This window comes from Lissotriton vulgaris, unplaced genomic scaffold (assembly GCF_964263255.1).
Source record: "Lissotriton vulgaris unplaced genomic scaffold, aLisVul1.2 SCAFFOLD_640, whole genome shotgun sequence".
Lineage (NCBI taxonomy): Eukaryota > Metazoa > Chordata > Amphibia > Caudata > Salamandridae > Lissotriton > Lissotriton vulgaris.
Genome location: NW_028243475.1, coordinates 343,407 through 360,398, shown reverse-complemented (window position 1 = coordinate 360,398; position 16,992 = coordinate 343,407). Strand labels below are relative to the sequence as shown.

General features: G+C 48.3%; 1 protein-coding gene across 1 annotated transcript in view; it reads right to left on the bottom strand.

The window, feature by feature from the left end:
• Positions 1-16,992, bottom strand: part of LOC147668336 (uncharacterized) — a 190,156-nt gene that overhangs the window by 35,537 nt on the left and 137,627 nt on the right. Inside the window, exon 6 of the mRNA XM_086948588.1 lies at positions 8,200-8,305. Coding sequence (XP_086804714.1) covers positions 8,200-8,305 — 106 coding nt within the window. The remainder of the gene's footprint in view (positions 1-8,199; positions 8,306-16,992) is intronic.

Genomic DNA, 16,992 nt, shown 5'->3' with positions numbered 1-16,992 from the left:
GCAGTAATGGATGTAAAAATCAGAAAGAAACAGCTACTTACTTCTATTATCAGTTAGCTTTATTTAATTCATATACACTAAAATTATCTGATCACATGGAGATTTCTGAACCATACTTAAACAGGAAAGCAAACACTCCATACATAAAAGCAAAAAGTAATGCCCGTCAATTAAACATTTGATTTGCATGTACCCAGGTGTGATACAAACTTATATAAATTAAAAAAGCGATTGCTGATCAAAAAAGTTTACATTTTCTCCCTGTTTTGAAAGCAGAAATAAATAGGAAATGCCCCTTCCCTGTGAGCTAATCTAAACAAACCCCCGCTGAGACTGAAATCAAGATTGCATCGGTGGGCGGGGTGTTTACAAAGAGCAATGAAGGGGCCCACTCAGCTCCCAGTGGACATATCCATATGATGAAAGTTGAGTCAACTGCACCAATCTCACTGCCACCTTCTCACGAGAATTATCCCCAAAACCCTCAAACATCAAAGGTATGTAACGCCTCCAACTGGAGTGAGATTTTCCGGTAAACTGTACTGGGGGGATCTGTGCAACTATAATATTGCTTCCAATGCAGGAGGAGAGACCGTTTTTAATATAGAATGAGGGAACAGGGGTAAGATTCAAAACAGAGTGATGCTGTATGTTCACATAATTAGTCCTAAGCAGTGGTGTTGAACATCCGGCGTGGAAGAGCCTCAAGAGTCTGTGGACTTCGTCAGGATCCATTTCGATCAGATCCCTTAGTGGTCTAGGTTTTTTAATAGGCTCACGGTTCTTCGTCATGACTTATAGTTGTAGGAGAGTAGGGTCTGCAATCCTATGATCACCCAGATTTTTTGCTTTTGTTTCACTGGTTTACAACTTTCTCTGGCTGTGGGCCTGCCAATCAGACCCACAGCCTGGCTGTTCTCTTTCTAAATTACCTCATGTACCCTAGGTGCATTTACCAATTGGTACTGGGCCACCTTATCAGACCCTGTAACTCAGGGCATAGGTGTACCCAGGGCTGCCAGGGGCTGCAGCATGTATTATGCCACCCCTGGCTGGCCTCCTAAATTTGACACAACTGGCTGCATGACAGCTGGGGCAAAGTCGTGTAAACACCCTTTGCTGTAGGTGTAGTATACCTATACCTAACCCTAAAATGGACACACAGATTCCTATCAGTCACTCCTATGGCCGGCCTTGACAATCCTGAAGGCAGAGTGCTTGGAATCGTGTGAGATGGTGCTCTGGCATGAGCTGAGCCTGTCTGCAGCTTGCGGAATCAAGTCCTAATAGCTGTTCCATGATATCGCATACCATATACTCTTAAGTGCATTATAATCCTCGCGGTTAAATGCTATCTTTGGTATTGCTTTATCAAAACATGTCGAGTAAGGTGTCATACGAATTGGAATACTAACCCCTCGCCAATTCTGGCGACGGGGTTAGCATTCCACCCTTCTAGAGGGACACGACATGTATGTAACTGTGAACCCCGGTTAAAGTTAACTGAAGCCTCAGCTCCACAAAATGGATGCTGCCACCACAGACACGAGTCTGACCTCCTGCTGCTGGGAGTCCTTCCAGCGAGGGAGGCCTGGACAAAGGGTTTCCTGTCCGGGGCGGTGCTAGCACCGTCCCAGACATGGTTTTGTGTATCCTGGGTAGGCAGGGCTTTTCAGGAAGGTGACTGCTGAGTGGCACCCCGGTGCTCACTACGCATAGGCCAGTCAGAACCAGTTCCAGGGGCACACCAGCCCCTGGCCTGGGGAAGTCCGGCAGGGGAGAGGGGTGTAACCACCCCCCTCCTGGTCCCACCCATAGGCAGGACCTAGTCACCGGGTCAGCCCCCTTTTTTAGTATAAAGATAGGAGCGGGCCCCCTGTTCAAATTAGATCATCTTTGGAATCAAGATACCACTTTCTTCGAAAGGACTTCACGATTTCTTCTTCAAGATTCTCCCTTGTGGCTAAGGAGTAGTCACCCTGCATCAAGCGGGCACCATCCTAAAGAACACTGCGGTCTGCTGCAAGTCCTTCATCACGAATCCGACGACCCAGCTCGACGAGACCCGGCTTCCCTGGCACCTCTGACCTCTACTCACCTCTACAGCCAAGCTGAGAACCGTGAGTGCGACGAGACCTCGAGGGACCGACGATCGCCAAGACTGCACAACATCTTTACTGCAAGCCCACCGTGTCCTCCACTGGTGAGTGCTTTGGGGTCCGAGAAGCCCCGACCCTGCGCAGCTCCAGCACCCAAGGTCAGCCTCCCTGCATCTCCACGATCTGCGTGGGGCCCTTCTGCTGTTTGCTGTGCACCGCGTTGTTTGGCTACTAGCCGGCTGGCTTGTGGCCTTCTGAACGACGCCCGACGACTTCACGACTGCTGGTCTGGTTGCTCCAGACTGGCCCTTGCTTCCTTCTTGAAGAGAGGCACCCCGGACCCTCCTGGTCCACTCCAGACGCCATTTTGAGTCCACCGCGTGGGCTTGAATTTGCCAAGGCTTTGTTGCCCAATCCTGGGTCCAGCGACGCCGACAGCTTCTATCTTCGTGGGACAGCTCGATCCTCCATCCTGGTCGCCGACAACGCCTCCTGGTCCGTGAGATCTTCGAGCTCAAGCGTCACCCACTCACCTTGTCGAGGTGGCTACCATCCGGTGCCCTCCTGGTGCCCACTGACTACTGGCTAGTAGTCTCGAACTTGGTCCCCTCTGCTTTCAGGTGTCATCTATCTTCGAGATCCAGGCTTGGATCCAACTGAACTTTCTTCACTGGTCACCGGCCAGCATCTTTTCTTCCGGCTCCTGGTCCGTCTACGAGGATTCCCGACGTCTTTTCAGACCTATGCAGCTGCAGACCCTGGGCTAGGTAACTTCGGCATTTCGGTGCCCCAGCATAGCCTCACTATCCAAGGGTCAGAATCTACTTTCGTTTTCTCCCTACCAGGTCGGGTTCGCCCGAGAACACTAACTTTTCAATTCCTAGCTACCATAGACTTTTGTCCGCATCTCGCGTGAGAGTGCACACACTGCACCCGAGTCCCCTAGGCCTCCTAGAAGTAATCTAACGATTCCCTAGTCAAGTCCTAGCGATTCCAAAAGCTATTAGTACTGTACTTACCTGCTAGGAATTTCGCATTCCACTTTCAGAGTATATGGTTTTCCGTGCCCCTCGGGCATTTGTATATACTGTGCTAACTTAAGTATTTTTGTAAGAGTTTTGGTTTGTGCTTAGTACCCTGTCCTCATAAAGAGTACAGGGCTGTTGTGATCTTTAATAAATAACTGTTTATTTTCATAACACTTGTGTGGTGTCCTTTCACTTGGTGTTCAAGGGGTATATGTGTGGTAAACAGCTGGCTTAACACGCCCTCTCGAGTCTTTAGCCTTAGACTGCTCGTATCCACGCTACTAGGATAGCTGGTCTATAAGGTTGACTTACAACCAATCATCAATAAGGGTTGCTGTACTGATACATAGTGTTCACTAGAATAGTGAGCACTGCATATCAGGCCACCTTCTCACAGGAAAGTTTTGTTGGGTAGTACTGAGGATCCGGGACGTCTGGTGCATTATTTGGTGAAAAATTATATGCATCCTCATCATCCTTAGGGTATTCTGTGTTGGCATCCTCATCTAAGGGGTATGTATGTGTTTCTGGAACATCATCCCCGCCCCCACCCAAATCATACTCCGCATCAGTGTGGTGTGATAATGCAGGAGAGTGAACAGGAGAAGTTGTAGCTTGTACATATGGATTTACAGGAGAAGAAGAAGCTGAAGGAGAGGAAGGGTGCATTGGAGAAGTTGCACAGTCCTTTTTGGCAGGGACCACAGGTGTAAGTGGTGTGTCTGCTGGTCTCTTCTTATAAGGAATTGCTTCCACATGTCCAGTTTTTGGATTAATATGGACTTTTTTCTGTCTAGGATCTGGTTTAAACAGTTCTTCCTCTTCTATAACCTTCTTCAGCGTTGATCTTTTCGGAGCCGATAGAGGTTGTTTAGTACTTTTTGCCTGATGAGGAGTACTTGAGTCTTTTGGCAATGCTTTCGGTGCCGAATGTTGTTTTTCCTTATCTGTAGTCTTCGGTACCGGTGTTAAAGGTTTCGGCGTGGAGACAGGTTTTGCTGGTCCTGTGGCGCCGGAAATTGGCTTCCTCTCTTTGTTTTTTGAACCGGAAGGTTTCGGAGTCTAAGCTTTCGGGTTTGATACAGTTTTTGTCTTTGGCGCCAGTACGGGTGCCGAAATGCCCTTGTCTTTGGGCGCCGAAGTGTTTATGTTCGGTGCCGAACGTCGTTTTGGTGCCAATGGAGGTGTAGTGACTGGCGCATGGTGTTTTTTTCAGTGCCGAGGCACCGGAAGGCGTACTGTCTTTCCTCGGAGCCGGGCCCGAAGGCGGGGCGGGGCGTTAGAGGGTAAATGTCGGTCTCGACTGGGCCCCATGGGCGGAGTGCTGACCGTTGCCTTCTGTTTGGGTAATGTCTGTCGTGCAGTGGCAGATGTACTCACGGGTTGTCGAGATGGGGTCGAATTGTCCGAATCCTCTGCCCCCGATATTATCTGGAGATCAGGCGAGTCCTCCTCTGCGCCGAGTGGAGCCTCGTCCTCTGAGATATCTTCGATTGGATATTCGTCCTCTGAGACGTCTTCTTCGACGATCTCCTCTTCAAAGATGGCCTCCGGTGCTGGTGCTGATCTTCTCATTTCGTGTCGACGGGCCCTCCGATCTCGAATTGTTTTCTTCGATCGGAAGGAGGCACAGGCTGTGCAGGTCGACTCGTCGTGTTCTGGCGAGAGACAGAGGTTGCAAACCTCGTGATGGTCAATATGAGGGAATTTTGCTCGACATACCGGGCATCTCTTGAATGGAGTTCTTTCCATGAGGCGTAGGCCGCACGGCGCCGATGGGCCCAACGGCCCGCGTCGACGCACCGGAATGTAGCTGGTGATGTAGAAAGCGTGTTCGATGTCGAAAGAAGTTGGTTTCAAGTTTCTCGCTTCGAAAAAGTCTTTCTAGCCAGAGCGGAAAACTTTCATCCGAACCCAGTGGCGGAAAAAAACAATCTGAGGATGGAGTCGATGACCATGCGCAGTATTGTCCAAGGGAGGAGTCACCTATCTCGTTACTACAAAAGACTTCTTCCAAGAAGACAACAACAACCTGCAATCATCCGAGCCCAACACCAGGTGGCGATCTATTGCTAAATGTAGGATCTGCAGCTCATATGCCTCGAACCTTGTTTTCTTATCCAGTATTGGGGTATCTTTCATAGATTCACATGCCTGAATCAGAGTAGCAAGCAGTATAACCATATACTGTCGTTTGCGGATGGTGGGAGACACTGGTTCATATACTCCCAAATAGCATCCTCAGTGTTTAAAAAAAACTTTTTTATTTTTTAAAACTTTTTGGAAGGAAACCCCACACTCTGTTAGAGATCACCAGAGACAGTTGGGAAAGGGAAGGGGCGCAGGACGCCCAAGAACTCTTAGAATATTCACAACAGCTAAAGACCAGTTTGCATAAATTAAGAACACTCTTATGAAACCCTTGAGAAGGCCCAGACAAAAACAGAAAACCTTTTATGATAAAGGAAAAAAATGGAGCGAATTAGCCATAGGAGATTGGGCACTTGTTCTCCTGCCCACTACTACCCACAAACTCCACAAGGAGTGGCAGGGACCATTCCCAGTGAAAAGGAAAATAGGAAAAACCACCTATGCATTGAAACTCTCACCCTCAAGAACCCAAATATATCATATCAACATCCTCAAGAGATGGTTGGGGCCCCCCTCCACGATCACCTGTGGCAGTGTCCATAGCCACGCCAGTCCCACACACGATAGAGCAAACAGTGCTGAAACCGGACCTTCCTGAAGAGAGGAAGAAATAAGTGCTGAGCCTGCTTCTAAAACATCAGACCTTTTTTTCAGATCAACCGGGTAGGATGACGTTGGCAATCCATTCTATTCCAACCCCCGAAGGCGTGACTATAAAACAAAAACCCTACCGTGTCCCCGAGGCCCGAAGGATGTTGTTGAAAACAGAAATAAGTAAAATGTTGGAAGCCGGCATAATAGTCCCCTCTAAAAGTAACTGGTCGTTCCCCGTAGTTTTGGTGCTAAAACCGGATGGAAGTACATTTACACAGGTCAAATACCTAGGGTATGGGAAACGGTTATCTGTTCCCCCAACAAGAAAAGGTAAAAGCCAACAAGTCACAAGTCTTCCCTACAACCAGGATGGATCTCATAGCATTCCTCGGTCTCGTCGGCTACTACCGCCGTTTCATTCCACACTTTGCCTCAGTCTCTGCCCCCTTAACAAACATGTTAAAAAAGACAGCTACTTCAGTGCATTTTAAAAAACCATCCTCTCAAGCGTGTACCGCCTTGCAAGCCCTTAAAGACATTCTGTCCTCTGCCCCGGTCTTAATGACCCCTGACTTCGAGAAACCTTTTTTTTCACAAGAAGATGCTTCAGGCGTAGGTTTGGGGGCAGTGCTATCACAACTAGACAACGAAGGCAAGGAAAAATCCATCTTGTACTTGAGTCGAAAGTTATTCCCCCGAGAAGCCGCATACCCGACCATTGAAAAGGAATGCCTTGCAGTCAAGTGGAGTATCGTCAAACTCCGATATTACCTGGAAGGTCGCCGTTTCACGCTATTTACCTATCATGCCCCTTTGACCTGGCTGCAGCAAAATAGAGGTAGGAATGATCGCATCTTGCACTGGTTCCTTTCACTCCAGCATTAAGACTTCGAAGTTCGCCGTAGGAAGGGAACGGACCAAACAAATGCAGACTTTCTATTCCGCTATCCTCTTTTCCCCGAACGGGAAAAGCTAAGGGGGGGTGGGGATTTGTCACAGGGTCGCAAACTCCCCTTTAAGACCCCCCCCCATAACTGGATCTCAATCTCCCAGACAGGACTGGTCTGGGGCCTTTAAGGATAGCCTGGACTTCACGGACTGTGACCCCGCCCCTATGACATCTGAGTTAGTCGGCCTATCCGAGCTGACCTCCGTGGATGGAAAGGCGGACCGGGAAGACGCAAGTGTGTGCTAATTCCAGCGCGACTTGAAGTGGAAAAACGGAAGCCGACTGGAAGAAGACGAGAGAGAAGACACCGCCCAAGAGGACGTCGGAACCGGGAGAGCAGACAGCGGAATCACGGACCAAGCTGACGTCGGAGCCGGGAGAGTCGAAACCAAGGCCACGGACCAAGAGGACATCCCGGAGGGTCCCGAACCGGAGAAGCCAGGAGGCCACCGTCTCCTCGCTCCGCCCAGCCACGCTCGGGAAGATGCGTGGCTAAGCCAGGTACGGCTTCGCTTTCGAACTCTCCTACAATTTAAGAGGGGGGGACCGGGTAGCAGAGGGAGGAGGGAGGGACTTGCTTAAGGGCACCTTTTATTTTAGAGCACTGTGCACCACATTCTTCTGTTGTAGTGTTCGTAGTCTGGTGACGGTTATGTTCCTTCCTCACGGATGTTACCCGCACACCCTATCCCATTGCCATAATCCGTTATAAGCTGTGAGCTAACAGCCGCGTCTCCTTTCTTTTCCATGATGTACAGACGAGACGGTGAGGAGTAAAAAGAACCAATCAAGCCGTGGACGCACTGAGGACCAGCGGGAAGAAACCCATTCCTTCCCCCCATTGGAGATATTGACATTTACTGACTGTAAAACAATAAACCAAAGATACCAGATCATCCCAGTGTTGGCTCCTTCTCTCCTTGTACACCTTTAAGGTTACATATATATAGAGCCAGTTTCCTACACCCATGAAAACCGAAACAGTGCACCACGACTGTGTCTGATCAAAGCATGGGAGCACACGTCCAAACCCGAAGTCGGAAAGAAAACAATCTAACAATGGAGTTGATGACTATGCGAATTAACAAGAGGAGTCGTCACAGTATCTAGTGACTCAAAATACTTTATTGTTAGAAATACAACTGGCACACATCCGGGCCTGAAACTAGCTGGCAGGATTATGCACAGCATGTGTATCTACAGCCACACATACCTCGAATAGTTACTGATACTGGATTGTAAAGGAGATTAATATCCAAGTGTTGTGCAGAAGCTGCTACATAAAGGCAAAGGCTGTACGAAATTACTCTTCATGCAGGTCCATAATTGTTAATTACAGTACATTAATGTAAAACAGTTAAGTATTTACAGCACATACCTGTGTAGAACTTTTGTCCACATAAATGTGAATCACTCCGCCATGCTTATTACATTCCTCAATCACATCATCTTTAATTTCTGTGTCCCAACCAGGCTCATCTTCTCTGTAAAAGACATTATAAAGAATTAAGTTGATACTTCATTTACACTCAATATGAATAGTAACAATCTGAAAAATGTAGGGTTGAGAAACGTGGAAGCCATTTGTTCACTCTTAGAGAAGGTAAATATTGGCTAAGTTAATTACCTTCAGTAACCATGTAACTGGTAGAGACATTCTAGTTGTAGATTCCTTATCTTTTGAATTTCCCCAGGCATCTGTCTGGATCTAGAGATATTCCATCAGCAATACCCCTGCGTGTCGGTCAGAGGACAGGGCCTGGCGCTCACTAACTCTGCGAGAATAGGTGATGCAATGAAAAGGCAGTCTTAATGGTTAGAAGCCTGAGAGGGCAATTACGACGAGGCTTGTATGGAACACACAAGAAAAGTCCAAACTAAATTTAAATCCCATCGGGGCATTTTGAAAGGAGACAGAGGAAACAAGTGAATAAGGCCTTTAAAAATGGGTGAATTGAATAAAGAGGGCTGATCTGGAAGTCTCAGAAAGGCAGAGATAGCTGAAAGTAACCCTCAAGGATGCTCAAAGTTGAGCCCTGCTGGGCCAAAAAAGTATGTACAACAGGAGCTCTGAAAGATGGGCAGAAATGGGATCAACATCCTTTGCTGTTCTCCATGCCACAAATTTGTTCCCTCTACAAACGCATAAAGTTTTAGTGGAGGGACGCCTAACGAATAGTTTCTTACCTGTCGGTGTAGTTTTGCAGCTTGAAGATCATTCTGGATTCACTATGCTGTGCATTATTCCGCGGTTTAGTGGTTGGGTCCGGAATCGTAGTCTTTTCTTTGTTTTTTTCCGTAGCCCAGGTGGGCGTCGATGTCCCACCTTTTGGTGTTCGTCCTGTGACGTCGGCATGCTTCCTGCGGAAGCTCCCACCCTTGGGCGCCATCTTCGGATTCTTTTTTTCTTTCCCGTTTGTGTTCTGTTTCCGAATTGTAAGACAATGTTTTTATCTTTTCTCTTTTAGCGCAGTTTTCCTTGAAGTTCCATGAAGTCTTTTAATTATACATTTTTTTTTGTTTGTTTACCACCTCTTTACTCCAGCCTCATCTTTCTGGCGGAGGTAGGTGGGTTCGCTAGTGAATCCAGAAAGATCTTCAAGCTGCAAAACTACACCGACAGGTAAGAAACTATTTGTTTTGCAGCGTGAATCTTTCTGGATTCACTATGCTGTGCATAGACTTCGTAGAGGTTTGTTGTTATTGTGGCGGCTGGGTGGAAGATGAGCTTGTGTTCTTGAATATGTGCTGAAGCACTTTCTGTCCCACTTGTGCTTCCTTGTTCATTTGTATGTCCACACAGTAGTGTTTTGTGAACAAGTGCACAGAAGCCCATGTAGCCGCCAGGCATATGTCCTGAATGGGAGTGTTTGCCAAGAAGGCTATTGTAGCTCCCTTCTTTCTTGTTGAATGGGCCCTTGGCCCCTCTACTAGTTCTTGTCCAGCTTGTTTGTGGCAGAATTGTATAGTTTGCGCGATCCATCGTGCACTTGTTCCTTTAGTAACAGCTTTTCCCATGAAACTTTTAGCAAAGGAGACAAAAAACTGTTTTGTTTTTCTGTGATCTTTAGTTCTCTCCATGTAATGCATGACTGCACGTCTCGCATCCAGAGTGTGCAGTGCCCTTTCTGCTTTTGTTGTTGGTTTCTGAAAGAAACTTGGTATTTGAATCATCTGGTTGATGTGGAACTTGGACACCACCTTTTGCATAAAGTGTGGGTCCGTTCTCATCACCACCCTGTCGTTGTGAATTTGTATGTAGGGTTCCTGTAGAGTTAACGCCTGCAGCTCGCTTACCCTGCGTAGCGAGGTGATTGCCACTAGGAATGCAGTTTTTAACGTTAGCATCTGTAGAGAGGCTTTATGCATCGGTTCAAAAGGTGCTTTCATGAGTTCTGTTAGTACTATATTGAGGTTCCATGCCGGTGCTGGTAACCGTTTAGGTGGTGCTATTCTTTTTGCACCTTCCAAGAATCTTTTTACAATTATAGAAGTAAAGAAGCTTTTGCCTGTTTCCCCTCTAGTGTAGGCGACAATGGCTGCTAGGTGTACCCTTAGCGATGATGAGCTCAGGTTAGTCTCGAGCAGGTGTGCGAGGTACTTAAGGACTGTAGAGTCTCTTGTCATCTTGTTGTGCAGACCCTCCTTTTTGCACCATAATGTGAACCTCTTCTATTTAGCCACGTAGCACTTACGTGTGCTAGGTCTTCTTGCCTCTCGAAGTACCCTCAGGGTGCTATCAGGTAGCCTTAGGTGTGCGAACTCTATGTCCTCAGGAGCCAGGCTGCTAGGCTGAGACTTTCCTCCTCCCAAATTTGTGAGGTGCACTCTGTCATTTCCATAATCTGAGAGTACCATGTTTGTCTGGCCCACTGGGGTGCGACCAGTATGAGGGTCATGTTGCTTGTCCTGCACTTGCTGAGTACCTTGTGTATCATGGGAATCAGCGGAAAAACTATCTACAATAACGGGATTGTCCTAATTCAATCCACAGACAGGAACCTGGAACTACTAGAACACCTGTTCCCCACTTTCAAAGAGAACCTCTCCAACCATCGGACCTCCACTCACATCCCCTCCAGTAATATCACCCCAGACTTCACAGCCCCCACCGACAACTCTTCTTACCTAGCTCAGCACCAGAACGACATGCACCTCACCTCCTCCCCCACCACACCAGTCACTCACCCACCTGCTGCAACCACCTCACACTCCGCAATCACAGACATAAATAACCTCCCACCACACACCAGCCGACCCCACACTCCCACCCCGGTGACCCCCACTCATAATACTCCCACCCATCCTGTCCCCCCTGACACCATAGACCCCGCCCACAACCCCTCTAACCCAGTTCAGCACCAGATCGACACACATAGCGACAAATCCCCCCCCCTGTCCCCCCACCTCGCTCAGCCCCCACATCCACACGCTAACTACGCAGAGCACACCACATCTACTATCTTAACTCCCCTGCCCCACGACAGGACCATCTCCAACCTCAACTCCCCCCCCACTCTCAGCCCTCACTTCCCTTCAGGCTCCCCTTTCACCACCATCTTACACCCCACTTCCACCCCGCTCTCTCCGCCTGCCACGAATCCCCGCCTCCACGCCTCCAACCTCCTCCATACTTCATCCACTCCCATCGCCCCCTTACCCCCTTACCCTCTCTCCCTAACACCAACCCGTACGACAACACGGAGCCCTGCATGAACACTAACCCTCCCCCCCCACCCGCACGCTAAGTCCCAGGTCAGCCACCCAACCATGACTTCCACCCCCAGCACTAATACTCACCCCACGCTAGACAAGATTATGTCCTTCCTCCTACAACTCAAAGAAGAAATTCACACCATCAAGGAAGACATGCACACCATCAAAGAGCTGCTCACCACCCCCCCTAGACTCGCCTCACTCACCACCACCCCCCCTCTCAACCTGCTCCCCTCCCGTCCCGACGACGCTCCTAAGCCACGTCCCTCACACCGGATCGCGAACCATGCCCACAATCGCAACAAGCTCAACCGCCGCACTCACTGGACCGCGATCCCCGCCCACAATCGCAACAACCGCCCCCTTCATACATGCAACCCTCTCTCGGACCTCGACACTCTCTCCCTCCTCCGCTCCTACGACCAAGCTCCCCTAAACCTCACAACTGCCTCGCACCTCCCCATCCCCACAATACACTCAAATCCACGTAGATCCTCCACCCTTAACAACAGAATATCCGTCCCAAATAACCTTAGAAAAGTCCCCCTCGCTCTAGTACCCTCTTCCTCTCCAGACACACCCCGTCTCAAATGCACTCTCCTAAACTGCAGATCGGCTTCTAAACACTCCTCCGCCATCGCTGATCTCATCCTAAGATTGGACCTTGACCTAATCATCCTGACTGAAACCTGGCTAACCGAATCCTCTACACCTATAATGGACATTCTGGTCCTCCCTAACTACCACATCATTAGGCTTGACAGGTCTGGCAAGATAGGTGGCGGAATCGCATGCATATACAGGAACAGCCTTTCTGTTCTGACAGTTTCCGTGCCGTCCCTACCCTCTCCAACTTCCTACGAATACATCTGCCTCGATATCATCAGTGATGGCAAACCAATATGCTCTCTCCATGGCACTTACCACCCTCCCAGAGACCACCTCATCTTCGCCCAACAAATGATGGACCTGATTTCAACCAACGCAGGTCGACAGATCACCCAAATATACCTGGGTGACTTCAACCTCCATTGGAACGATCTTAACGATGCGGTGGTAAATAGTCTTAAAAGCTTCCTCAGCGCCCTGGACCTCACACAATCATGCAACAGCCCGACCCACGAGAAAGGCTCTATCCTCGACCTTATCATCGCCAAAGAGGGCGCTACTCAACTTGAGACTATTCAACCCTGTGACTGGTCAGACCATCATATTGTTACATTTCACATCAATGAAAAAGTCAAACTCAATTCGGTTCAACCCACCAGACCTAAAGTCTGGAAAAGAGACCTGAAAAAACTCAATCCATTATCCTTACCCCCGAACAGTCGCGACCTCCTACTCCCCCCTACGGGCGTTACAGATGTCCAATCCCTGACTGACCACTATCTTAGCGCCGTGACCTCAATAATTAATGAGGCTGCTCCCATGCAGCTAAAAAGAATCTCCGCTAAAATCTCCAACCCATGGTACGACGGGAGTCTCAATGAAGATAGACGAGCCATGAGATTGGCAGAGCGCACCTGGAGGACAGCTCCCTCTGCACTACACCTGAAAACCCTGAAGAAAAAGAGAAACGCCTACTTCAGGAAAATAAACCGCTCAAAAGCAAACTTCTTCAGTCTCCAGCTCGACCAAGCAAAAAATCGCCCTAGAAAACTGTTTGAGTTAATCAGAACACAAGCCAAGGAACAACCCCAACCTCTCAGTACCATGCACGAAGCACCCTCCTGTGAAGACTTCGCCACTTTCTTTACTAAAAAAACTGACAACATAAAGAATGATCTACGCGCTGACGCAAGACTCCACAACACACTCAACTGCATAACACCCACCGAACCTAAAAACAATGCAACATGGTCAACCTTTGAAACCTACTCCGAAGAAGAAATAGGCAAACTGCTCAACACCTTGAAACCTTCCAATCACCTCACGGATCCCCTCCCTGCTAACGCTGTCAAAGATTTCATCCCACTGCTCCTTCCTCTCTGGACTAAAATCATCAACAGCTCGCTCCAAGAAGGAACCATCCCTGACTCCCTCAAAGTTGGACAAGTCACACCTTTGCTAAAGAAACCTACTGCCGACCCATCCGACCTAAACAACTACCGTCCCATTACCAATATTCCCACTCTCGCCAAATTATTGGAAAAATGCGCTCAACTACAACTGACTAAACATATCGACCTGTTTGATCTCCTCAACCCGCATCAATCAGGCTTCCGAGCAGGACACAGCACTGAAACTGCTATGACTCACATAATTGACGACGCCCTTCAAATCCTAGATCAAGGTGATACCTGCCTCCTCATCCTGCTTGATCTCTCTTCAGCATTCGACACTGTCAAACATGAGAAGTTACTCGATCTTTTGAGCACAAGAATGGGTCTTTCTGGGACTGTTCTCAAGTGGTTCACCTCCTTTTTACACAACAGGTCGCAGAAATTCAAGAGTAACAACCTGATGTCCTCTCCAATACCTGTGTCGTTAGGCGTCCCCCAAGGATCCTCCCTATCACCAACCCTGTTCAACCTAGTTATGGAACCTCTCACCACCTTGCTTCAAGCATCCAATGTACTTTTTCACATGTACGCAGATGACACCCAACTATATCTCAAATTACAATCCCCCAACGACATTTTACAACTGAACTCTACGATCAGAAGCACCCAATCCTGGCTTGCTGATAATCATCTCAAACTCAATGCTCTGAAAACAGAATTCCTGCTGATCACACCTCCCGCGAAGATCCCCATCACGCAAACCTGGCTTAAACAGTTAACTGCACTCAATGTCCAACCCATCATAGTGGACTCAGCGAAATCTTTAGGCATAACCCTCGACTCCAACCTTAACATGCAGCATCATATCAGCAAGGCTACTAAGGGAGCGAACTTCCAAATCAATACACTGAGGAAACTTAAACCCTTCCTACCAGCCAAAGACTTCCAAACTGCAGTTCAAGCTCTAGTAATCCCGCGAATTGAATACGGCAGCACCGCCCTCTGCGGTCTCCCGTTAACCAGCACTGCACCCCTAAGAGCCTCTCTAAACGCTGCAGCCAGACTCATCACTGGATCAAAAAATACACTCGCACATCACCCCTGATCTGAAAACACTGGACTGGCTGCCTTTTGAAGCCAGAATACATTTGAAAATCGCCTGCATGACACACAAGGCTCTACATCTGAGCTCTCCCGGATACCTCACTCAGAAGCTGTCAATCTCTGGCGGCTCTAGAAACACTAGAGGCAAAGACAATCTTCTGCTAAAACCTCGAAGATTCCGGAAGGTAAAAACCTATAAACGCTCTTTCTCAGGAATGGCACCCAGGATCTGGAACTCACTCCCTCCTGAAACCAGGCTCATCTCCTCCTGCACACTCTTTAAGAAAGTAGTAAAAGCTATTCTTATGGCCAAATACACTTGACCTATTAGCGTGGATTTGGAAAGACCCTACTCCGACCTGTATTATTTTGTTCGAACTTTATGACTATGTATCTCACCTGAATTATTGGCGCTACTAACTATCCACGCACACATTTAACTCGCTGTTCGAACTCTATGACTATGTATCTCACCTGTATTATTGACGCTACTGACTATCTATGCACACATTTAACTGTTATATTTGTATTATTGATGTGCTGTTCTACTTATGTGTAACCCCACTCTCTTGCTGGCATTCCCAGCCGTGTAAAGCGCTCTGATATCTGCAAAGATCTTGTTCGCGCTATATAAAACTTTCAAAATAAATAAATGTCTTTGACCAGCTTATCCATAGGGCATTCCCCAGGGACCCCTCCTCTGGTTGCCTCGATGCGAAGTGTTGGCATTTTGCATTCTGGTGTGTTGCAAACAGGTCTATTGACGGTGTTCCCCACCTGTCGAACAGTCTCTTTGTTTCTTGTGCATTCAGCTCCCATTCGTGCGAGGCCGATGTCTGTCTGCTGAGCCAGTCCGCTTCCACGTTGTATTTTCCTGGCAGATGTATCGCCAGTAGATCTATTTTCAATGGTATTGCCCATTTCCATATTTCTTGCGCTAGCTCGGACAGCGGTGCTGATTGTGTTCCTCCCTGTTTGTTTATGTAGGACATCGCTGTTGTGTTGTCCGTCTGGATCAGCACTGTTTGATTGTACAACTTCGTCTGGAAGGCTTTCATAGCTAGGAGAACGGTATTTAGTTCTAGGTAATTGATGTGTTTTACTGCATCTGCTTGTGTCCACAAGCCCTTCATGCGTAGTTTTTCCATGTGTGCTCCCCATCCCTTTTGGGATGCGTCCGTGGTGATGGTCACGGTTGGTGTTGGTGGTGTTAGAAGTTTCCCTTTTGTTATGTTTTCTTTGTTCCACCATGATATCTCCTCTTGCACAGCGTGCGTTACAACCACTAGGTCCTCCCAACACCCCGTCGCTTGTGACCATTGTTCCTGCAGCCATTCCTGGAGTGGTCTCATGTGTAGTCGGACATTTGGTATTCTGTGGATGCATGAGGCCATCATGCCCATCATCTTGCTCACCGCCCTCACTGTCAGAGCTTGCCCCTTCTGGTAGAGGCGCGCCTCCTTCAACAGTGCCGTCGTTATCTTCTCGCTGGGGAACACCTTCCCCTGAATGGTGTAGATTTGTGCCCCCAGAAATATTTTGACCGGTTGTGGGTTTATGGAGGATTTCTTCCAGTGAATGGAGAAACCTAGGGCGATTAGTGTGTCTGTCACTCTGAGCGTGCCGTTTGCACGTATTGTATGACTTTGCCTTTATGAGCCAATCGTCTAGGTAAGGGTATACGTGTATCCCCTCCCTCCTTAAGTGGGCTGCGACTGCTGCCAGACACTTTGTGAACACCCTTGGTGCTGATTTTAGTCCGAAGGCCAATGCCGTGAATTGGTAGTGGTCTGAGTGGATTGCAAATCGTAGCAGATGCTTGTGCCGTCTTTTCATTGGGATGTGTAGGTAGGCATCCTTTAGGTCTATGGTGACCATGAAGTCCCCTGTTTGAATCTGTGGGAGTACTTCTTGCAGGGATGTCATTTTGAATTTCTGTGTCTTTATGAATTTGTCGAGGAACCTTAGGTCCAGGATGGGTCTCATTGTTTCGTCTACTTTGGGTACTAGGAAGTACGTAGAGTACACCTGTAGGAAGGTACCTCCTGACTATGGTTGCCCCCAACTTTTTGCCCTGTGTTTTAGCTGGTTTTGGACATAGTCGACCTGGGACCCTGCCAATCAGGACCCCAGGCCTACTGCTCTCTCTTTAAAATGGATTCCATGTACCCTAGGTACATTTCCAATTGGTACTGGGCCACCCTATCAGACCCTGTAACTCAGGGCATGGGTGTACCCAGGGCTGCCAGGGGCTGCAGCATGTATTATGCCACCCCTGGCTGGCCTCCTAAATTTGACACAACTGGCTGCATGACAGCTGGGGCAAAGTCGTGTAATCACCCTTTGCT